This window comes from Schistocerca gregaria, chromosome 10, assembly GCF_023897955.1.
Source record: "Schistocerca gregaria isolate iqSchGreg1 chromosome 10, iqSchGreg1.2, whole genome shotgun sequence".
Taxonomy (NCBI): Eukaryota; Metazoa; Arthropoda; class Insecta; order Orthoptera; family Acrididae; genus Schistocerca; species Schistocerca gregaria.
In genome coordinates this window covers 199,177,493-199,202,722 of record NC_064929.1, presented here as the reverse complement: position 1 = coordinate 199,202,722, position 25,230 = coordinate 199,177,493, and the positions used below count along the sequence as shown (strand labels likewise).

At 44.8% G+C, this 25,230-nt stretch overlaps 1 protein-coding gene across 1 annotated transcript in view; it reads left to right on the top strand.

Annotated features, from left to right (window-relative positions):
* Positions 1 to 25,230, top strand: part of LOC126293326 (peroxidase-like) — a 189,762-nt gene that overhangs the window by 140,390 nt on the left and 24,142 nt on the right. The window contains exons 7-10 of the mRNA XM_049986512.1: positions 2,045 to 2,243; positions 5,965 to 6,162; positions 14,915 to 15,062; positions 21,152 to 21,308. Coding sequence (XP_049842469.1) covers positions 2,045 to 2,243; positions 5,965 to 6,162; positions 14,915 to 15,062; positions 21,152 to 21,308 — 702 coding nt within the window. The remainder of the gene's footprint in view (positions 1 to 2,044; positions 2,244 to 5,964; positions 6,163 to 14,914; positions 15,063 to 21,151; positions 21,309 to 25,230) is intronic.

Here is a 25,230-nt window from a genome sequence, read left to right as displayed (position 1 = left end):
GAGTCTTATTTCCCACTGTTTAGAAGGTTGCCTAATAACTATCCACCACTATTATCGCACTTAAACCTGCCACTATTATTCAGGAAGAACAGTATAATATTCCCTTGAAAATCATACATGACCTAAATTTATCCACTCTGAGGCGACTGGAAGATTTGAATGCCAGTGGGTTTGCTGAATCGTAATGTTGTTGTTGTGGTCTTCAGTCCTGTGACTGGTTTGATGCAGCTCTCCATGCTACTCTATCCTGTGCAAGCTTCTTCATCTCCCAGTACTTATTGCAACCTACATCCTTCTGAATCTGCTTAATGTATTCATCTCTTGGTCTCCCTCTACGATTTTTACCCTCCACGTTCCCCTCCAATACTAAACTGGTGATCCCTTGATGTCTCAGAACATGTCCTACCAACCGATTCCTTCTTCTTGTCAAGTTGTGCCACAAACTTCTCTTTTCCCCAATAATATTCAACACCTCCTCATTGGTTATGTGATCTACCCATCTAATCTTCAGCATTCTTCTGTAGCACCACATTTCGAAAGCTTCTGTTCTCTTCTTGTCTAAGCTATTTATCGTCCACGTTTCACTTCCATACATGGCTACACTCCAAACAAATACGGTCAGAAACGACTTCCTGACAGATCTATACTCGATGTTAACAAATTTCACTTCTTCAGAAACGCTTTCCTTGCTATTGCCAGTCTACATTTTATATCCTCTCTACTTCGACCATCATCAGTTATTTTGCTCCCCAAATAGCAAAACTCCTTTACTACTTTAAGTGTCTCGTTTCCTAATCTAATTACCTCAGCATCTCCCGACTTAATTCGACTACATTCCATTATCCCCGTTTTGCTTTTGTTGATGTTCATCTTATATCCTCCTTTCAAGACACTGTCCATTCCATTCAACTGCTCTTCCTAGTCTTTTGCTGTCTCTAACAGAATTACAATGTCATCGCCGAACTTCAAAGTTTGTATTTCTTCTCCATGGATTTTAATACCTACTGCGAACTTTTCTTTTGTTTCTTTTATTGCTTGCTCAATATACAGATTGAATAACATCGGGGATAGGCTACAACCCTGTCTCACTCCCCTCCCAACCACTGCTTCCCTTTCATGCCCCTCGACTCTTATAACTGTCACCTGCCTTCTGTACAAATTGTAAATAGCCTTTCGCTCCCTGTACTTTACCCCTGCCACCTTCAGAGTTTGAAAGAGAGTATACCAATCAACATTGTCAAAAGCTTTCTCTTAGTCTGCAAATGCTAGAAACGTAGGTTTGCCTTTCCTTAATCTTTCTTCTAAGATAAGTCGTAGGGTCAATATTGCCTCACGTGTTCCAACATTTCTACGGAATCCAAAATGATCTTTCTCTGCCTCGTGATGACTGGATGTTATGTGCTGTCCTTAGGTTAGTTAGGTTTAAGTAGTTCTAAGTTCTAGGGGACTGATGACCATAGATGTTAAGTCCCATAGTGCTCAGAGCCATTTGAACCAACCAAAATGATCTTCCCCGAGGACGGTTTCTACCAGGTTTTCCATTCGTCTGTAAAGAATTCGTGTTAGTATTTTGCAGCCGTGACTTATTAAACTGATAGTTCGGTAATTTTCACATCTGTCAACACCTGCTTTCTTTGGGATTGGAATTATTATATTCTTATTGGAGTCTGAGGCTATTTCGCCTGTCTCATACATCTTGCTCACCAGATGGTAGAGTTTTGTCAGGACTGGCTCTCCCAAGGCTGTCAGTACTTCTAATGGAATGTTATCTACTCCCGGCGACTCTGGTCTTTCAGTGCTCAGTCAAACTCTTCACGCAATATCATATCTCCCATTTAATCTTCATCAACATCCTCTTCCATTTCCATAATATTGTCCTCAAGAACATTGCCCTTGTATAGACCCTCTATATACTCCTTCTACCTTTCCGCTTCCCTTCTTTGGAACTGTGTTTCCATCTGAGCTCTTGATATTCATGCAAGTGCATCGTATTAGGCATGGTAAAGTACATGTGTACTTAGCGCTGTTGTCCGTGTGGTTGCAGCTGAGTGCGGTGACGTCGTACCTTGATGCCTCGCTGGTGTACGGGTCGGACGATCAGACGGCGGCGAACCTGCGACTCTTCCAGAAGGGCCTCCTGAGGACGGACACCTCCAACCACGGTCGCCACTTCCCTCCCGCCGCCAACAACAAGAGCGCTGCCTGCGACACAGGCAGCGACGGCGAGTCCTGCTACGCAGCAGGTCAGTCTCTGTCGCCCTGCTGCTGCGTCTGCACTTGCCACCGGACTGTCACCACGGAGACTTCAACGACTGGTTGGAAAGGAATCCTTAAACGCACGCAGGCTATAAGGACTACCCACATGTGTTACACTACTGGCCATTAAAATTGCTACACCACGAAGATGACGCGCTAGAGACGCACATTTAACCGACACGAAGAAGATGCTGTGATATGCAAATGATTAACTTTTCAGAGCATTCACACAAGAATGGTGCCGGTGGCGTCACCTACAACGTGCTGACATGAGGAAAGTTTCCAACCGATTTCTCATACACAAGCAGCAGTTGACCGGCGTTGCCTGGTGAAACGTTGTTGTGATGCCTCGTGTAAGGAGGAGAAATGCGTACCATCACGTTTCCGACTTTGATAAAGGTCGGAATGTAGCATATCGCGATTGCGGTTTACTGTATCGCGACATTGCTGCTCGCGTTGGTCGAGATCCAATTACTGTTAGCAGAATATGGAATCGGTGGGTTCAGGAGGGTAATAAGAAAAGCCGTGCTGGATCCCAACGGCCTCGTGTCACTAGCAGTCGAGATGACAGACATCTTATCCGCATGGCTGTAACGGATCGTGAAGCCACGTCTCGATCCCTGAGTCAACAGATGGGGACGTTTGCAAGATAACAACCATCTGTACGAACAGTTCGACGACGTTTGTAGCAGCATCGACTATCAACTCGGAGACCGTGGCTGCCGTTACCCTTGACGCTGCATCGCAGACAGGATGATGTACTCAACGACGAACCTGGGTGCACGAATGGCGAATCGTCATTTTTTTGGATGAATCCAGGTTATGTTTACTGCATAGTGATGGTCGCATCCGTATTTGGTGGCATCGCGGTGAACGCACATTGGAACCGTGTATTCGTCATCGCCATACTAGAGTATCACCCGGCGTGTTGGTATTGGGTCCCATTGGTTACACGTCTCGGTCACATCTTGTTGGCATTGATGGCAATTTGAACAGTGGTCGTTACATTTCAGACGTGTTACGACCCGTGGCTCTACCCTTCATTCGATCCCTGCGAAACCCTACATTTCAGCAGGATAATGCACGACCGCATGTTGCAGGTCCTGTAAGGGCCTTTCTAGATACAGAAAATGTTCGACTGCTGCCTGGCCAGAACATTCTCCAGATCTCCCACCAATTGAAAACGTCTGGTCAATGGTGGCCGAGCAACTGGCTCGTCACAATATGCCAGTCACTACTCTTGATGAACTGTGGTATCGTGTTGAAGCTGCATGGGCAGCTGTACCTGTACACGCCATCCAAGCTCTGTTTGACTCAATGCCCAAGCGTATCAAGGCCGTTATCACGGCCAGAAATGGTTGTTCTGGGTACTGATTTCTCAGAATCTATGCACCCAAATTGCGTGAAAATGTAATCACATGTCATTTCCAGTGTAATATACTTGTCCAATGAATACCCGTCTATCATCTTCTTGGTGTAGCAATTTTAATGGCCAATAGTGTATTTCTGTAGGTCAGCCTGTATCCCTATTGTAATACTTATGCACTCTGCCTGGAGATTGACATATGGATACTTCGTCTGGTTGTGGAAGATTAATTTAACGCGCAAAGACTGCAGTCATTACCTACAAAGTGCAAGTGTTACGCCTCTAGATTATTCTCTGTCCCGCTTCTTCTTCTTTACAGTATGGGGGCACAAGACTGAGACACAGAGAGTTTATAGATTGTCTGGGAAAGATTCCTAGCAGTAACTGCAATTTCTGCTACCCCGTTGGTCTCTCTCCCTGCTGCTACATCCGTACTTGCCATGAGACTGGCACTGCGGTGACTTCAACGAGCGGTTGGGAAGGATTCCTTAAAACGCACGAACACTATAAGCATTATCCACGCTGCATGTCTGTTATACATATGCTCCTTCTTGCTACTTCTGCACTTTACCACAAGAATGTCAATGGGAATCGTGACTCGCAGACTTTAGCCATTACCCAGAAAGTGTTATTTCTGTAGGCCAATATCGGTCACGCCCCCAGCTGCCATACCGGTCTCGGAAACTGACATACGGCCGGGAGAGCGGTGTGCTGACCACATGCTCCTCCATATCCCCATCCAGTGACGGCTATGGGCTGAGGATGACACGGCGGCCGGTAGGAACCGTTGGGCCTTCACGGCCGGTTCGGGAGGACTTTAGTTCGAGCTGCCACAAGAACGACACCCGGAGACTCCAATGGATGCCGTTGATTCCTTGTGTGCATAGAGATTATTGCCATTCGCCAAGAAGTATGCGTGTTACATCCGTACGTCAATCTTCATCTCACTCCTGCTACTTCTGCGCTTACCATAAGAAAAAACACCATGGTGACTTCAACGAGTGGTTGAGAAGGATTCCTTAAACATAAACAGACAATAAGCATTACGCAATGCGCGTGTATTATGCCTATATGTCAGTCTCTACTCCCTCCTGCTATTTACGCTTTCTGCCACGGAATGGCACACAAAGACTTCAGCGTACGGCTGGGGAAGAAGCATTAAGCGTGCCCGAACTATAGGCATTACCCATTAGTTTAGTCTTTATCCCCCTAACGCTGCTTCCGCACTCTGTCACAAAACTGACACCACAAGAATTTCACTATTCGTTGGGAACGATTCCTAGTAGCGATGAGAAGTTCTGCTAGGCCACAGATCAGTCTGTGTCCCACTTCTGCTGCTTCTGCACACGACCACAAGAACGACACATGGCGAGTTTCATGATTAGTTGGTAACGATGCCTTGGAAGCGCGCTGACAATAGCCATTACCATAATGAATAATTTATGAAACTTTCTGACAGATGGTAACTGTGAGCTATACGGAGACTCGTACCTGAGACCTTACCATTCACGAGCAACACTCCTGCATCCGAGTTTCGGCTTACAATCTGCAGTCACAGCTTCAGTTCTCCCATCACGTCTTTCCTATTTGTCAAACTTCGCAGCACTTCGCCTGCATGCCTCACCGGACTAGCACTTCTGAGGAAAAAAGATAACGTGCAGAAAATGCTTAGCCACTGTGTAGGACCTGTCACACAATTACTTATTTCTTCTCTTCCAGGAGCGCTAGTTCAGAAAAGTATGCATGAAAGGTTATGTGGACTTCAAGGAGTAAGCGATAGGTATTGGCAGAAGTGAAGCTGTGAGTGCAGGTCAATGATCGTCCCCAACAGACGAGGTTCTGAGTTCGTTCCCAGGTCCAGCATTCAATTTTAACCTGTCGTGAAGTTTCCAAACTGCACTGACTAAAACACTCATTCTAGGAGTGTTACGTCTGGAGCACAATGACACTATTCGCCAACGGCACAGCTGCCAGTATAGGGGTGAGGCCCCGTCTCGTCTTTCCTAGCAGTAACTAAAGAGTCAGAAAGCTCGACCTGAAATAATCGATTTATAATGACTCTTCATTTGTATGATTTTGAGACTAAATATTTTGGAACCATATAGAAATACCTTTGATTAATTCTGATTATGTTTGCTGTGTCAGTTCAAGATCTCATACTGTGTCAAATATTTATTTTCCACCTTTTGGTCGTTTTCCTTAAATTTTCAGTTTCGGTTCATATTCCGTTTGACTGTAAAGATTTTGGACATCATGTAGGTATTTCCTTGCCCACGTCTGGCGGTGTTTACCCTGGAAATTAATCAGAGTCACATGACCAGCTGCCGGTTCGTTTGTTGCAGGTGACCAGCGTGTGAACCAGAACACGCAGCTGACGGTGCTACAGGTGATCCTGCTGAGAGAGCACAACCGCATCGCCTCAACGCTGGCCCACCTCAACCCTCACTGGGACGACGAGAAGATCTACCAGGAGGCCCGCCGCATTCTCATCGCCGAGCACCAGCATATCTCCTACTGGGAGTGGCTGCCCATCTTCCTCGGTGCGTACCGCTCCAGCTCACCAGCCCACTGACCAAAACACTCGACAACATCATCAGTAATCTACCAACAGGCCTATCTTCTCCAGTGAATGTCCTCTGTTAGGACCTTGATGTGCATCAGCTCGGTTATGTATCATACTGATTAGAAACTTCATCGGGATGTCTCTCGTCCGATAGCAACCTCATGGCAACCCAGTAGCCGATCCTCTGATTCGAGTGGCTACTGTCGCCCTCTCAGTGTACAGGGTGATGCATAAAGTACAGATGTTTTTTTTTTCTAATATTTACAGGCTAATCCACGAAGATATGCAAGTACAAGGGGCGTTTGAAAAGTCCGCGCAAAAATAAAAACTACTTATGTATTGGTGCAAACCTTTTTTATTTTTCGCCATAGTCTCCTTTTGGAATTGTACACTTCGTTCAGCGTTGTTCTAATTTGTTGATCCCTTACGAATAATAGGACGTGTCCAAGTCTGTAAAATAGCTACTAGTTGTTGCAATCACCTCCTCATTTGAATAAAATCTTTGTCCTGCCAGCTATTTCTTCAAATTGAGGAACAAATAGTAGTCCGATGGAGCCAAGTCTAGAGAATAGGGGGGATGTGAAAAGAGATGGAATCCTATTTCCATTAGTTTTGCGACCGCAACTGCTGAGGTGTGTGCTGGTGCATTGTCGTGAGGGAAAAGGAGTTTTTTGCGGTCCAATCGCCGGTGTTTTTCTTGCAGCTCGATTTTCAAACGGTCCAATAACGATGACTAATATTCACTTGTAATAGTTCTACTCTTTTCCGGGTAGTCGATGAGGATTATCCCTTGCGAATGCCAAAAGACAGTCGCCATAACCTTTCCGGCCGAAGGAATGGTCTTCGCCTTTTTTGGTGCAGATTCTCCCTTGGCAATCCATTGTTTAGATTGTTGTTTGGTCTCAGAAGCATAGTAATGTATCCATGTTTCATCCATAGTGGCGAAACAACGCTTAACCTCCTGCAAACCATCCTTGCAACACTTCACACGATTCCGTTTTTGGTCAAGCGTGAGCAATCGCGGAACCCATCTTGTGGATAGCTTTCTCATGTCCAAATGTCTAAGCAAAATATTATGTACCCGTTCATTCGAGGTGCCCACAGAAGTAGCAATCTCACATACCTTAACTCTTCTGTCATCCGTCGCCATATCATGGATTTTATCAATGATTTCTGGAGCCGTAACCTACACAGGGCGTCCAGAACGTTCAGCATCACTTGTGCCCATATGGCCACTCCGAAAATATGGAAACCACTTATAAACTGTTCTAATCGAAGGTGCACAGTCACCGTACTGTTTATCAAGCTTCTTCTCTTTAGTCTCCTGAGGCGTTTTGCCTTTCATAAAGTAATGTTTAATCACCACATCAAATTCTTTTTCCTCCACTTTTTGACAATCACTCTACTTCTTTGATTTACACGAATGCCAAACACAAAGAAATAGACCAATATGGCAGAAACTTGGTGTGCGTTCTTTTCAAAGATGCTACTAACTAAACATTACCTCAATACGCCCCGGTGGTGCCATCTCTCGGGCTTTGCACGGACTTTTCAAACGCCCCTCTTATTTTGATATGTTATTCTACAAGTAAAACTAAAGAAGGTTCATATAAACATAGGTTGCAAATGTTTAGTTACTGAGTTACGGCTAATAAAAGATTTTGCCTGAAATTAGCAACTTCACCAATATGAGGCCATCGCGAAACTGTACGAGGTCCATATAAACAAAGGTCCGCAAATGTTTAGTTACGGAGTTACGGCTAATAAAAGATCTTCTCTGATATTTAGCAACTTCGCTAGTATGATTATGAGGTTAAAGTAAAGCACGGTTTCCATTTATTTTGTTGTTATTAATCTGGTGAATCTAATAAAACATGACCCAGACGTGAAACAGGGATGCCTTTCAACAGCATCCATAATATCCTCATCATCGTCTTCACGTATCGAGCGCTCGTACTGATTATGAACGCTAGGTAGAGAAACTGTCTCCCATAACATTCAAAATACTCTGCTAATGGCTCATGCATTCTGAATCCTGCGAGTTGGATAACGTGCGCGATATTCGCCAACTACAGCCGTAGGATTACCAACACATTTGCCATAAATAAACACAATATCGGGGTATTCCTCTGTCGTAAATGTGAAAGGAATCCATATTTCATAAATAATCTACAAACTACAACCGTTAGTATGTGGTTTCATTTAAATACACTGTTGTTATTATGTTCTTTCACTGAATAATACAGTAAACTAACTCGTTTCAAGGTTAGGAAACGACTCTAACAACTCAATAACGGTTGCCAACAGTGAAATAAACGTTTCTACATTCTTAATGGAAAGTAAACAAATTTACTCGTATAATAATCTTTGATTCTGTGGATGTTCTGGAAAACTACTGTAGTTACATGTCTGGGGAATGTTTTATGAGATTCACCTGATCATTAACAACAAAATAAATGGAAATCGTGCTTTACTTGAACCCCATATAGTTTTGCGATGGCTTCATATAAGCGAAGTTGCTAAATGTCAGGCAAAATCTTTTATTAGCCATAACTCCGCAACAAAACATTTGGGGACCTTTGTTTATATAGACTTTATTATTTAGTTTTACGTGTAGAATAACACATTAAAATATTTGCATATCTTCGTGAATCACCCTATATGTATGTATCAGTGATGCACTTCTGAAGCCGCTCTCGGTAATTGGCTTCCCCTCTATCCAACATCGCTCTGTCAATTTGAATGACTTCCACAAAAAAAATTGCTTCCTGCAACTCTTCAGGTGTACGTGGCTTATGCTTGTATACACGTAACTTGAGATAACACCACGAAAAGCAGTCTGGGTAATGAGAAGCCCAGTCAAACTGGAACCACGAAAAACAGTCCGAATAGCTTCCATTGACATACTTGCTGTGTGAGCTATGGTCCCATCCTGCTGAAACCAAACTCGCCGGATGGGAATACGTTTTCTTCTTAGTTCAGGAAGGAAGAATGCAGGGATCCTCTGCCTATAATGTTCAGAGGTTACTATTACAGTGTTCCTGTTATCGTCGTGGAAAAAGTGTGGACCAATAATATATGTACCGGTTGAAGCACACAAAACAGTTACCTTGGGACTATGATTTGGTCTCTCACGCATCAGTTTTCGCTTTTCACATGCCCATTAGCGACAGTTCTACTGATTTACCATGACATCAAATGAAAATAAGCTTCAGCGATCATAAATAAAATCTTGTTCTCATTTTGCTCAAGTATGTCCTCCATTATCAAGCCAAATTTAGCCGCTGTACATAATCTCTAGGGCTCAACTGTTGCACCATGGGGCCATACAGTAGGGATGAAATCCTAGATCAGTAGGCAAAACACACTTTACTGAACGATTACTGAGAGGCAGTTCAGCAGAATATCTCCTAACAGATCCGACCTCTTCCAACGTTTTCTGCATTGTGTACTGAGCGAGGAGCCCCTGGCTGTTTTCCGTTCATCGGTGTTTATCGCGAACGAAATGATTCAGCCAAACGTAAAATGGTGTTACGAGTGTCTATAACGTTGCGAAATGGCGACGAAAGCCACACTGAACTGCAACAATAGACTCATTATTATAAACAAAACTATCGTAAGCAAACACACTTTGTTACCTAGTCCACGGCTCCATGATCTCGTCTAAACAAAATGGCAGGAACGTGACCACTTCAGTCGTTCTGTTCCTGCTACCTGAGCGTGAATATTATACACTCCTGGAAATTGAAATAAGAACACCGTGAATTCATTGTCCCAGGAAGGGGAAACTTTATTGACACATTCCTGGGGTCAGATACATCACATGATCACACTGACAGGACCACAGGCACATAGACACAGGCAACAGAGCATGCACAATGTCGGCACTAGTATAGTGTATATCCACCTTTCGCACCAATGCAGGCTGCTATTCTCCCATGGAGACGATCGTAGAGATGCTGGATGTAGTCCTGTGGAACGGCTTGCCATGCCATTTCCACCTGGCGCCTCAGTTGGACCAGCGTTCGTGCTGGACGTGCACACCGCGTGAGACGACGCTTCATCCAGTCCCAAACATGCTCAATGGGGGACAGATCCGGAGATCTTGCTGGCCAGGGTAGTTGACTTACACCTTCTAGAGCACGTTGGGTGGCACGGGATACATGCGGACGTGCATTGTCCTGTTGGAACAGCAAGTTCCCTTGCCGGTCTAGGAATGGTAGAACGATGGGTTCGATGACGGTTTGGATGTACCGTGCACTATTCAGTGTCCCCTCGACGATCACCAGAGGTGTACGGCCAGTGTAGGAGATCGCTCCCCACACCATGATGCCGGGTGTTGGCCCTGTGTGCCTCGGTCGTATGAAGTCCTGATTGTGGCGCTCACCTGCACGGCGCCAAACATGCATACGACCATCATTGGCACCAAGGCAGAAGCGACTCTCATCGCTGAAGACGACACGTCTCCATTCGACCCTCCATTCACGCCTGTCGCGACACCACTGGAGGCGGGCTGCACGATGTTGGGGCGTGAGCGGAAGACGGCCTAACGGTGTGCGGACCGTAGCCCAGCTTCATGGAGACGGTTGCGAATGGTCCTCGCCGATAACCCAGGAGCAACAGTGTCCCTAATTTGCTGGGAAGTGGCGGTGCGGTCCCCTACGGCACTGCGTAGGATCCTACGGTCTTGGCGTGCATCCGTGCGTCACTGCGGTCCGGTCCCAGGTCGACGGGCACGTGCACCTTCCGCCGACCACTGGCGACAACATCGATGTACTGTGGAGACCTCACGCCCCACGTGTTGAGCAATTCGGCGGTACGTCCACCCGGCCTCCCGCATGCCCACTATACGCCGTCGCTCAAAGTCCGTCAACTGCACATACGGTTCACGTCCACGCTGTCGCGGCATGCTACTAGTGTTAAAGACTGCGATGGAGCTCCGTATGCCACGGCAAACTGGCTGACACTGACGGCGGAGGTGCACAAATGCTGCGCAGCTAGCGCCATTCGACGGCCAACACCGCGGTTCCTGGTGTGTCCGCTGTGCCGTGCGTGTGATCATTGCTTGTACAGCCCTCTCGCAGTGTCCGGAGCAAGTATGGTGGGTCTGACACACCGGTGTCAATGTGTTCTTTTTTCCATTTCCAGGAGTGTATGTTCTAAAAACACCCGTCCTTTCTGTCTCACCTTGTACAAGCCATGTTGCATATTCTACAGATATAAAACCTTGCCAATCTCAACCATGCTTTCGTTAATGGTCTAGCCCTTGACGAACACGTGAATATCTTTTACAGGGTATGGCGTCCCATCTCCCGCCAGTCTTGTATCTTATGAACAAAACACATAATCGAAGCTGCTCTCTACAGACATCAGTCTCCGAAACCACCCAAGTCTCCAGCTCACCACTTCTCCAACAGACATAATAGATCCTCACATTCCTCGCTCAGCCCGTTCTCATTACCTGCTGATAAAAAACATCATCGAGATACACTTTTATGGTTTCTGACCTGCACCAATCAGCAGCATGTATCATATTGGATTTTGTTCCTCATCTTCATGGGTACTATTACACTTTTATATATTACTAACCATTCAGCTCACGAAGATACATTCTTGTAGTCTTGAGCCATTGGGAGCGGCTATATTTTTCCTTATATCCACGAACCCTTTGTGGTAACCTTCTGACAACTGAGCGAATGCACGTCTAGAGCCGGTCAGTTTCTCACCTTTTCTGATCTTCATCGCCGTATGCAGAAAATCTGCTGAAAGTGAATCTTCCTCCATAAACAGCATCCCAGTCTCATATCATGCTGAGTAAACACCGCACCAAGACACACTTTATGTCGTCAGTATCTGAACAACCGCTATACTCATCAGTAGACACCACTGAGCGATGTGACGCAGCTGTTACCACACTGGACTCGCATTTGGGAAGACGATGGTGAAAACCCATGTGCTGCCATCCTGATTTAGGTTTTCTGTGATTTCCCTAAATTGCTTCATGCGAATACCAGGATGGTTCTTTTGAAAGGCATGGCTGGCTTCCTTGCCAATCCTTTCCTAGTCCGATGGGACTGATGAGCTCGCTGTTTGGTCCTCTCCCCCAAATCAACCAACTGGCCAACCATCAGCAGGCTCCACTCTCCATTCTCCTGACAACGACGCCAGATTTTCCTTTTAACTTTAAGAAAGCTTTATTTAAACTGATTGTACACATGCACAAGACAATACGAGCCTTATATAAAAATTCTTGTATCACAGTGTTAGTTGCCATACTCCTTCGAAGCGGCTCGATCGATTCTGATGAAATTTTACATGTATATTCGGTACGTCTGAGAATCGGTAGTAATCTATTTTTCATACCCCTAAGTGATGAGGGTGGTCCGCCCCAAAAATCTTTTTCTTATTTTTTGGACAGAACTTTTTATTTTTATTTTTTTATGGTGCGGCATTAAAAAAATACACACAACCCGAAATTATCACCCTTCTACCACCAACCCCTATTTTTAATAGCGATTTTAGTAATTTAATAATTTTCAACCCCAGTTGAGAAATAATCAACTATCACTTGGTCAACGGCTCAATCGCTTCTAATGACTTTTACATGTATATTCGGTAGTTCTGAGAATCTGTCGTAATCCATTTTTCATACCCCTAAGTAACGAGGGTGGTTCACACCAAATTTTTTTTCTTACTTATTGGAGAGAACTTTTTTTTCTGGTGTGGCATTAAAAAATACACGCCACCATAAATTTTCACCCTTCTACCAACAACCCCTATTTTTAATAGCGATTTTAGTAATTTAATAATTTTCAACCCCGGTCGATACCTGATCAATTATCACTTGATCAGTTATTCTCGCCAGCTGTCTACCGGTGATAGTCTTTCACTATTAGATAAACTAGTAATTGAAGAAAACGTACCAAAAGCAACGACACGAATATCCCCTTTGAATCGACGTAACTAGACCGAGAAGTTTAACTAGGTAGCGCGCGTCATTCGCCAAACCGACATTTAGGCCTAGCGCACATGCATCGATTTTTATTGTACGGAAATATATCGTACGATCAAATTACACTCCTGGAAATGGAAAAAAGAACACATTGACACCGGTGTGTGAGACCCACCATACTTGCTCCGGACACTGCGAGAGGGCTGTACAAGCAATGATCACACACACGGCACAGCGGACACACCAGGAACCGCGGTGTTGGCCGTCGAATGGCGCTAGCTGCGCAGCATTTGTGCACCGCCGCCGTCAGTGTCAGCCAGTTTGCCATGGCATACGCAGTCTTTAACACTGGTAGCATGCCGCGACAGCGTGGACGTGAACCGTATGTGCAGTTGACGGACTTTGAGCGAGGGCGTGTAGTGGGCATGCGGGAGGCCGGGTGGACGTACCGCCGAATTGCTCAACACGTGGGGCGTTAGGTCTCCACAGTACATCGATGTTGTCGCCAGTGGTCGGCGGAAAGTGCACGTGCCCGTCGACCTGGGACCGGACCGCAGCGACGCACGGATGCACGCCAAGACCGTAGGATCCTACGCAGTGCCGTAGGGGACCGCACCGCCACTTCCCAGTAAATTAGGGACACTGTTGCTCCTGGGGTATCGGCGAGGACCATTCGCAACCGTCTCCATGGAGCTGGGCTTCGGTCCCGCACACCGTTAGGCTGTCTTCCGCTCACGCCCCAACATCGTGCAGCCCGCCTCCAGTGGTGTCGCGACAGGCGTGAATGGAGGGTCGAATGGAGACGTGTCGTCTTCAGCGATGAGAGTCGCTTCTGCCTTGGTGCCAATGATGGTCGTAGGCGTGTTTGGCGCCGTGTAGGTGAGCGCCACAATCAGGACTGCATACGACCGAGGCACACAGGGCCAACACTCGGCATCATGGTGTGGGGAGCGATCTCCTACACTGGCCGTACACCTCTGGTGATCGTCGAGGGGACACTGAATAGTGCACGGTACATCCAAACCGTCATCGAACCCATCGTTCTACCATTCCTAGACCGGCAAGGGAACTTGCTGTTCCAACAGGACAATGCACGTCCGCATGTATCCCGTGCCACCCAACGTGCTCTAGAAGGTGTAAGTCAACTACCCTGGCCAGCAAGATCTCCGGATCTGTCCCCCATTGAGCATGTTTGGGACTGGATGAAGCGTCGTCTCACGCGGTGTGCACGTCCAGCACGAACGCTGGTCCAACTGAGGCGCCAGGTGGAAATGGCATGGCAAGCCGTTCCACAGGACTACATCCAGCATCTCTACGATCGTCTCCATGGGAGAATAGCAGCCTGCATTGGTGCGAAAGGTGGATATACACTGTACTAGTGCCGACATTGTGCATGCTCTGTTGCCTGTGTCTATGTGCCTGTGGTTCTGTCAGTGTGATCATGTGATGTATCTGACCCCAGGTTTGTGTCAATAAAGTTTCCCCTTCCTGGGACAATGAATTCACGGTGTTCTTATTTCAATTTCCAGGAGTGTATTTTAGTGGAACAAAGACGTTCCTATGCTCTCCTTTGCTCCGCTAAAAGAATTTAATCGTACAATATTTTTACGTGCGATAAAAATCGATGCGTGTGCGCTTGGCCTTATTCATATTGCTGGTGAACACGTTTCGACACGAAATTGCCGCTTCCTGATTTTCACTGAGGCCTCATACAGTTTCTGTGTTAATGGTTATTGTCTGCTTAACTGGCGGCTCCGCCTACTGCGTTGTCCTGCAGGCTGGGAGACTGTGAAGACCCACAACGTGCTCTCCGACGGCGAGGGCTACGCACAAGACTATGACCACACCGCCGACCCCCGAGTCATCAACGAACACGCCACGGCCGCCTTCCGCTACTTCCACAGCAACATCCAGGGCTACCTCCAGTGAGTACTTGAGGGCTTCCAACGACATGAAATGATGTGAGGCGTGGCCCTCAACTACGTACCCCCCGACTCAAAGTTGCAATATTAAAAGTTTTGGCCAGTTTCGTTGTCGAGGGTCTGGGGTACCTAGTTGCTGCATTACAGGCCAAATACTGCTCAGTGTACGATAAGAATACACACATTAATCGAATGGACGAAGGTTTCTGTCACTCGGCAATTGCGAATTATGAATGTAACATATAAATTTATAAATGAAAGATTGCAATTAAATAAAATCTGCAGGTACTATCTTAACGACTTTAAATGATGAGTACGATAGTTGAAGTTCTTTTGAGAATGCGGTATATTTCTGCAGAACAGTTATTGGTGAGACGGCCGCTAGTGGCCGAGCGGTTCTAGGCGCTTCAGTCTAGAACCGCGTGCCCGCTACGGTCGCAGGTTGGAATCCTGCCTCGGGCATGGATGTGTGTCATGTTCTTAGGTTAGTTAGGTTTAAGTAGTTCTAAGTTCGAGGGGACTAATGACCTCAGATAAGTCCCGTAGTGCTCAGAGCCATTTGAACCATTTGAACTTATTGGTGTCGATGGTCCAGCAATTAAATGAAATACAAGCTGAATAACAGGGAAACAATAGAGTCCTACAGCACGTAATTAGTTATGAACAACAACATAGCTCGCGAGATATTCACTTCTAAACGCACACTAAGCCTTCACTGTAGAAGCCACGTAATTCTCGCAAGTGCGCAAGTCGGCGCTCCAAAGTATTTCTATCTGCCGCGACCACGCGCAAACTGCTCCACGCTCTCCAAGTCTCTATGCCGCCCTCTCCCGTCCTGTCCAGCACTGCCGCCCTACCAGAACTTCCGTAGTCGCCTCCCTTAGCAACGAGCGCTGTGATTGGCTGGAGCGCCCCCTCCACGACTCCAAATAGTCTCAAGCGTACACTCACAAACATGAAACACTTTCGAAATACTGGGTTTATATTTAAATAACTTGAAATTAAATAAATCTTCCTACTGCCGGACCATAAACACGCTCTAACACACACTATTAAATACGTGAGCAAATTAAATAAACACGTATCAAAGGAACAGAACAAAAGGTAGGCCAATATTCAACCAATTTCTTCATGAATAGTATATATCGGATATAAACAAAGACGTAAATAAATAAATATATTTATAAGCATGCTGCTTCCGTTTTTTCGTGTAACTGTGGAGCACTTATGGCCTGACGCGATCGATAGTAATCGGCCACTTTGACCTCCAATAACTCATATGCTATTCAAGTTACATGCCTGTAATTCATACCAACTAATAGCTTTCTAAAGAGACGGCGATCGACAAAATCGGATGAAGCGTTTACATTTTGGAAATTCGTTGCTGAGTGTTACTCGTATAATTTACCATCAGATACTAAACTTTAAATTAATGAAGATATTGAAAATCTGATTACACCATCAGAATCGTCGTGCAAATAATGGTAATGTACACGTTTCTTTTTGAGGTATCATGATTCATCTGGCTACTATCTATTTCTGTACGAACTGTGAAATGTCATCTACTACGGTTTTACAAAGTCCGGCATCTTTGGCACTCCTGGCATAGACATCCCCTTCACCGACACAAAGCACCGCCCTCGTCACAGCGGAATTCCCAGCCACGCGGCTGGACCACGCGCTGCGGCCACCCCTCTCGTCCAGTTAACGTTCGCCACCACGTGTTTGCTGCCGGGCCCGTGCGGTCACGCCAACTTAGAATATTTTCAGGGCGCCACAATTCGCCCGTTACCTCACGTACTCCACGACATTCATATCTTCCTGACTTCACCCAGTGTTCATGAAGTCCCGCTATTATTTCAAAAAAATCATAATTTGGAAACTATTTTAGATACGGCATCGTGGATCATGGGAAAACGATTATCAGTTCTGAAAGTTTTTTTTTTTTTTTTTTTTTTTTTTTTTTTTTTTTTTTTTTTTTTTTGTCAGAATTTCAGTGTGAAACCCACTCGTCACTCGCAGAGCACCAAGGCACCACTGCGGCATTTTCTTGCTGCCTCATTGATTCGCGCACAGAGTGTCATTTACTGATTTTCTGTACTCGCAGTCTCTGACACAAACCCTACAAATGGTGTAGGGTTTGGCCATCGCAAAGAGTCCACCTCTCAATAAATTGATTTCTGGGGGCTACACTGACATGCACCATTGTACTCTTTCAACACGTGCTTGAGGCACAGGGGGACGTCCACTTCGAGGAAATTCTCTGACACTACCTGTCTCTATCATGTTTCTGATCCCTCTCATAATGCTTGTTTCTGCCAGCGCTTTTCTCCAGTACCTGATAACACGCCCGCTGAGCAGAACAGGTGATTAGGAAGGTGGGAAGGGCCAAATAAGGTTGGGGTTAGTTTCACATTAAAATTGTAATTCATTGTAATTTAATAACACTTTTAAACCAAAATGGCACATAGCAGAACCTTTAGAACTACGAATTTCAAAAAGGCAATTATTTCACGGATGAAGACCTCCAAACAATAAATCTTAAAGCAACAAGATAAATCTCAAGTGGTAAAAACATGAAGGTAAAACTGCAAATAAAATAATTAACATATACAGACACAGCGACACTCAGAGCCTCAGGGCAAGGGTTAATAGACAAACATAAACAAGATGCAATACAAACGGCTGAAGACCCACAATAAAATTTTCAAGATTTTAAAATAAATTACCATAACCTTCCAAAGGCAGAAGGCCGCAATATCTTTTTTTTTTTTTTTTTTGGGCTAAGGATTTAAGTGGCTGCAGGCCCACAGTTGATTTTGCAAAATTCATAAAATCAGGTAAAAGCAAGAATTTTTAAATCATTCGCTATGATAGATTATAAACAGACAATTAAACACCAGTGAGAAAGACAATAAAGAAAACGGCACTCAGAAGCCTCCAGGAAGGTCGGTCTGCCCCCGTTCACTAAGGTGAGACAGGTGGTGAGCCCAACTACACTTGATCCGTCGGAACCCAACCAAGGGACTTGCTGCACGTACCGGCGTTCTCCAAACTTTTGACACGTGTAGTGTCCAGTCACAAACCAATCCTGGTCTCGTCAGCAAACGTGACACTACTCCATTCTCCAATGGTCCAATATTGATGCGCAAGAGTGAAAGTCCTGGATCGCGTTGGTTCCGTTGGTTAACGGAAAAACTTCTCATTGGTAGTCTGAAACCACCCTAATGCAATCTGCTACGTGCTGTTTGGTCTGAGATACAAATCCCTGTTGCCTGGGAGGAGTCATTTCCAATATTTCTGACAGCTGATGTTGGACGGCTGTGAGCCAACAGTTGGAGGAAACGATTTCGCATTGTTGTTGCGGTATGAGGACGACCACTGCGGGATCTGTCCTTCACGTTTCCCGTCCCTCTTTACTTTCTCCTCAGCTTAGACACACCACTTTGACTGACACACAACCGACCAGCAAACACCTTGCTCAAAGTAAAGGCACCATCCCGACTCTCCTCTAGGTGGCGTGTTACTGCAATGCTGAACACAAACTGAATGAAGCTGTTATTGATACTGGACTGCTCGCGGCAGCAGTATGTTTACATGAATAGGAAACGGCCACAAATCACGCCAGTATTAAACACCGTCCAGCATATGGACCCTAACTACATAATGGTTCAAAAATGGCTCTGAGCACTATGGAACTTAACATATGAGGTCATCAGTCCCCTAGAACTCAGAACTATTCAAACCTAACTAATCTAAGTACATCACACACATCCATGCCCGAGGCAGTATTGGAACCTGCGACCGTAGCGGTCGCGCGGTTCCAGACTGAAGCGCCAAGAACCGCTCGGCCACATCGGCTAGCTAACTGGATAATGCATGAAATGCGTAGGTCAATAACACCTCTAGTATCGAAGTCTACATTTTACGACAGTATTCGAAACTTTTGTTGAGCAATGTAGTTCGAAGAAAAAACTTTGAGAGCGGCTCAGTGTTTTACAGCAAATTACAATTTTCTGTCGCTAATAATTTCCATGTTATGGTTTTATGAAATGACACTGGTACTTTATGGATACCCTGCATAGCCCTGTATAGCATAGCAAGCATAGGTAGCGCTATGTGGCTTGACAAATCATACCCCGACTTCAGAGGTGCTTGCGGTATACTTCGCGTTACTATGTCGGGAAGAGTAGAAAATTCGTCCGGCTTTAAGTGGTTCGTTGCGGTATTAACGATGATGAAATACTCCACCGAATGGGTGGAATGCAAAGTGGCTGAGCAGGAGTGGCTAGAGGACGAACGTAAGGATTTAGAATCAGATATCGCTAGGAAAAAGATAGACAATGCCCACAGGAAAATTAAAGAGGCCTTGGAGAAAAGAGTGCCACCTGTATGAATACTAAGAGCACAGAAAACAGAAAGATAGGAAGATATACTTGAAAGCAAAATTACAGAAATGGATGAGGCTGTAGGTGAAGATGACATGGGAGACATGATACTGCGACAGGAATCTGACAGAGCGCTCGAAGACCTAAGTCGAAACAAAGCCCCAGGAGGAGGCAACATTCCACATGAACTACCCATAGCAATGGGAGAGCCAGCCACGGAAAAGCTCTTGCATCTGGTGTGCTAGAAGTATGAGACAGATGATACACCCTAAGGCTTCAAAAAGAATACAATTCCAGTTCCAAAGAAATCGGGTGGTGAGACGTGTAAATATTACTGAACTATGAGCTTAATAGATCAAGGCTGCAAAATACTAACACAATTTCTTTACAGAAAAATGGAAAAGCTGGTAGAAGGCCCCTCGGGCCAGATCAGTTTGGATTCTGCAGAAATGTAGGAACACACGAGGCAATACTGACCCTACGACTTACCTTAGAAAGTAGGTTAAGGAAAGGCAAACCTACGTTTCTAGAACTTGTAGACTTAGAAAAAGCTTTTTGATGAAGATGACGGAAACGCTCTTTGGAATTATGAAAGTAGTAGGGGCTAAACACAGGGAGCGAAAGATTATTTACAACTTGTATAGAAACCGGATGGCAGTTGTAAGAGTCGAGGAGTACGAAAGAAAAGTAGTGGTATAGAAGGAAGTGAGACAGTGTTTGGCCTATCCCCAATGTTATTCAGTCTGTACATTGATCAAGCAGTAAAGAAAACAACAGAAAAATTTGGAGTAGGAATTAAAGTTCATGGAGAAGAAAAAAATTTTTTGAGGTTTGTCAACGACACTGCAACTCTATCAGAGATATCAAAGGATTTGGTAGAGCAGTTGAACAGAATGGACAGTGTACCTAAAGGAGGATATAAAATGAACCAAAGCAAAACATGTATAATGGAATGTGATTGTATTACGTGAGGTGTTTCTGAGGAACCTAGAGTAGCAAACAAGACGCACAAAGTAGTAGACGGGTTTTACTATTTGGGCAGCAAAATAGCTAGTGACAGCCGAAGTAGAGACAATATAAAATGTAGACTGACAATGGCAAGAAAGACTTTTCTGAAGAAGAGAAATTTGTTAACACCAAAAATAGGTTTAAGTGTCAGGCAGTCCTTTCTGAAACTATTTGTATGACCGAGTATGGAAGTGAAACATGGACAATAGACAGTTTAGACAAGAAGAGAAGATTTTGAAATGTGGTGCTACAGAAGAATGATGAAGAGTAGATGGGCAGATAACCTAAGCAAGTAGTAAGTGCTGAAAAAGAATGGGGGGAAGAGAAATTTGTGAGGCAGCCTGACCAGAAGAAGGGATCAGTTGATAAGGCACAGTCTGCCACATCAAGGGACCGCTAATTATTATTAGAGGAAAAGGAGGGGAATAAAAATCGGAGACCAAGAGATGAACACAGTAAGCAGATACAGAAGGATGTGGGTTGCAGTAGGTACTCGGGCATGGAGAGGCTAGTATGGAGATCTGCATCAAACCAGTCTTCGGAATGAAGACCACAACAAAATACATCGTTTTTTGAGCTATGTATTGTCTGTTTCAGACTCTACATAACAGATTAAAAGTAAATAGCGAGTATGTAATTCCTTCTTCGTGTGTCGCTGTGTAACCTAACGGCTGCATTGTTCCTTGTGTGTGTCAGCCTGGTGACGGAGCATAGGGACAGCTTCTCGGCCCTGAGGCTGAGTGACCACTTCAACCGGCCCGAGATCATCGAGCAGGGCGACAACTTTGACGACCTGGTGCGAGGACTCAGCTCCCAGCCGCAGGAGAACGTCGATCAATACTTCACCAAGGAGGTGCGTAGCAGCGCGTTCACATTACCCCCTGTCTCTGTCTCTCACCCTCCCTCTCTCTCCCTCCCTCTCCTTTCCTCCCCCCCCCCCTCTCTCTCTCTCTCTCTCTCTCTCTCTCTCTCTCTCTCTCTCTCTCTCTCTCTCCCTCCCCAATTCTCCCCATTTCCCTCTCTCTCCCTCATTCACACACACATTTCTTTAATTTTAAGATTATTTTTCTTTATTTTAAGGCAGTCTGCTCAACTGATCTTTCAAGTTAATTGCGTCTCCAACAGCACAGGAACATCAATGGAAAACATCAAAGTTTTCATTTCTTCCCCCGCAGCTTTAACATCCTCTCCAAATCTATCCTTGGTTTCCTTTACTGTTTGCTCAATGTTCACACCAAATGACGTCAGCGATAGGCTACAACCCTGTCTCACTTCCTTCTCAACTATAGCTCTCCTTTGATGCCCTTTGATTCTTACAACTAATGTCTCGTTACTGCATAAGTTGCAAATACCCTTTCTCTTCCTGTATTCTACCCTCACTGCCTTCATAACTTCAAATAGAGTATCCTAGTCAACATTTTCATAAATATACAACTGCTATAAACGTAGATTTGCGTTTTCTTAACCAGTCTTCTAAGATAAGAGCTAGGGTCAGTACTGCCTCATGTGACCCTGCGCCGCCCGCGGTGGTCTCGCGGTTCTAGGCGCGCAGTCCGGAACCGTGCGACTGCTACGGTCGCAGGTTCGAATCCTGCCTCGGGCATGGATGTGTGTGATACCCTTAGGTTAGTTAGGTTTAAGTAGTTCTACGTTCTAGGGGACTAATGACCACAGCAGTTGAGTCCCATAGTGCTTAGAGCCATTTGAGCCATTTTGATCCTGCACTTCTCCGGAACGCAAACTGATTTTCGCTGAAGTCGATTTCCAATACTTAGCAGTTAAGTCCCATAAGATTTCACACACATTTGAATATTTGAATAAGACAGTTGTTGTTGTTGGTTTGATGCAGCTCTCCATGCTACTCTATCCTGTACAAGCACCTTCATCTCCCACTACCTACTGCAACCTACATCCTTCTAAATCTGCTTTGTGTATTCATCTCTAGGTGTTCCCATACGATTCTTACCCTCCACGCTGCCCTCCAATACTAAATTCGTGATCCGTTGATGCCTCAGAACGTGTCCTTCCAACCGATCCCTTCTTCTAGTCAAGTTGTGCCACAAATTTCTCTTCTCCCCAATTCTATCCAGTACCTCCTCATTAGTTATGTGATCTGCCCATCTAATCTTCAGCATTCTTCTGTAGCGCCACATTTCGAAAGCTTCTATTCTCTTCTTGTCCAAACTGTTTATCGTCCATGTTTCACTTCCATACACGGCAGCATCCCCTACCAATACTTTCAGAAACGACTTCCTGATATTTAAATCTATACTCGATGTTAACAAGCTTCTCTTCTTCAGAAACGCTTTCCTTGCCATTGACAGGCTATATTTTATATCCTCCCTACTTCGACCATCATCGGTTATCCTAAACATTGATGTTACAACTGTTTTTATTTCCACAGTTTGAATGAGAAGTAATGCCTCCATTTCTGTGACTTGCGATTCGATGGGAATATTTTAATGAATCAGAGGCGGAACAATCTTTAAATAATGCTGTTTAATTACAGAAATTACCTTTTTCGTATAATGACCGCAAAGTTGGCTACACGTATGCCAACGGCGAACAAGTTTTCTGAAGACGTAAAGTCTGTTTAGTCTATTCATATCTTGGTCTCCCTCTACGATTTTTATCCTCCACGCTGCGCTCCAATACTAAATTTGTTATCCCTTGATACCTCAGAACGTGTCATACCAATCGCTCTCTTCTTCCAGTCAAGTTGTCCCACAAATTTCTCATCTGCCCAATTATATTCAGTACTTCCTCACTAGTTACGTGATCTACGCATCTAATCTTCAGCATCCTTCTGTAGCACCACATTTCGAAAGCTTCTATTCTTTTCTTGTCCAAACTATTTATCGTCCACATTTCACTTCCATACAAATACTTTCAGAAACGACTTCCTGACACTTACATCTACACTCGGTGTTAACAAATTTCTCTTCTTCAGAAACGCTTTCCTTGCCATTGCCAGCCTACATTTTATATCCTCTCTACTTCGACCATCATTAGTTATTTTGCTCCCTAAATAGCAAAACTCATGACTACTTTAAGCGCCTCATTTCCTAATCTAATACCCTCAGCATCACCCGACTTAATTTGACTACATTATATCCTCCTTTCAAGACACTGCCCATTACGTTGAGCTGCTCTTCCAGGTCCTTTGCTGTCTCTGACAGAATTACAATGTCATCGGCGAACCTCAAAGCTATAATTTCTTCTCCATGGATTTAATTCTTACTCCGAATAAAATAGTATCATCCACAAATCGTATACATTCTATCCTCCTACCATACCCGCATTTCTCTTTTTCGTTTTAAACATTTCTCAATAAGATGCTCGAAATGTATGTTACACAGTACTGGGGAGGGGCAGCAACCTTGCCTCACCTTCCTTCCAGTTGTGCTTTCCTCTGTCATCTCATTCCCAACCTGTTCTCATATTTTCTGCTGTAAGTATAGATTCTTAATCAGTGTTCTATCTTTGAATTTCCATTAATTTATTCTACTGTACACTATGAGAGGCGGTCTCTAGGTCAATGAAAACAGTATAAATTACTCCAAAATGAGACTTTCACTCTGCAAAGGAGTGTGCTCTGATATGAAACCTCCTGGCAGATCAAAACTGTGTGCCAGAACGAGAACAGAACTCGGAACCTTCGCCTTTCGCGGGCACGTGCTCTACCAACTGAGCTACCTAAACACAACTCACGCCCGGTACTCACAGCTTTACTTCTGCCAGTATCCGTCTCCTACCTTCCAAACTTTACAGAAGCTCTCCTGCGAACCTCGCAGAACTAGCACTCCTGAAAGAAAGGATACTGCGGAGACATGGCTTAGCCACAGCCTGGGGGATGTTTCCAGAACGAGATTTTCACTCTGCAGTGGAGTGCGCACTGATATCCTTTCTTTCAGGAGTGCTAGTTCTGCAAGGTTCGCAGGAGAGCTTCTGTAAAGTTTGAAAGGTAGGAGGCGACGTACTGGCGGAATTAAAGCTGTGAGGAGGGGGCGTGAGTCGTACTTGGGTAGCTCTGTTGGTAGAGCACTTGCACGCGAAAGGCAAAGGTCCCGAGTTCGAGTCTCGGCCCGGCACACAGTTTTAATCTGCCAGGAAGTTTCATATCAGCGCGCACTCCGCTGCAGAGTGAAAATCTCATTCTCAATTTTCTTTTCAGTTCTCCGTGTGTTACTCTAGTCAGCAACTTGGATGTATGAGCTTTTAAGCTGATTTACCTCCTGTAATATTCATTTTCGGCCATTAATTCCCTGTTTTAAAATAATCGATTGATGACAGGCTAGCGTCTTCACGACTTTGCTCCCACAATTCGGAAAACCCTGTAAGTGAATTTAGTTAACTTAAGTTTTTTGTGAAGGGAGCACTAGAAATCAACCTCTTTTGCGTGCTTACAGTTTACTGATATTATGTGAAACAATTTTCTGAGGTAGTTCCACGCATAGATACAAAGTACGCATTTGCACAAAAACCTTTTGTGAGCATACTACATGACGTCCATCCTCTGATTTGATGCGACAACTGTTTAAAAAACTAAACACGCTAACACTGTCAGGGTATATGCAATCACCTCTGAAGTTCGTTGTGGAGAATCAGGTTCAATTTGAAAGCCATAATAGAACTCCAAAATGCAACACTGTGAAGGAAAACAGGCTTCACCAAAATTGAATCTTATTCTTGTACTGAAAGGAGTGAAGTACGCAGCCATTTACATATGTGACCACATTTCTTGTAAATTAAAGATACTGCTAGAAAACTAATTG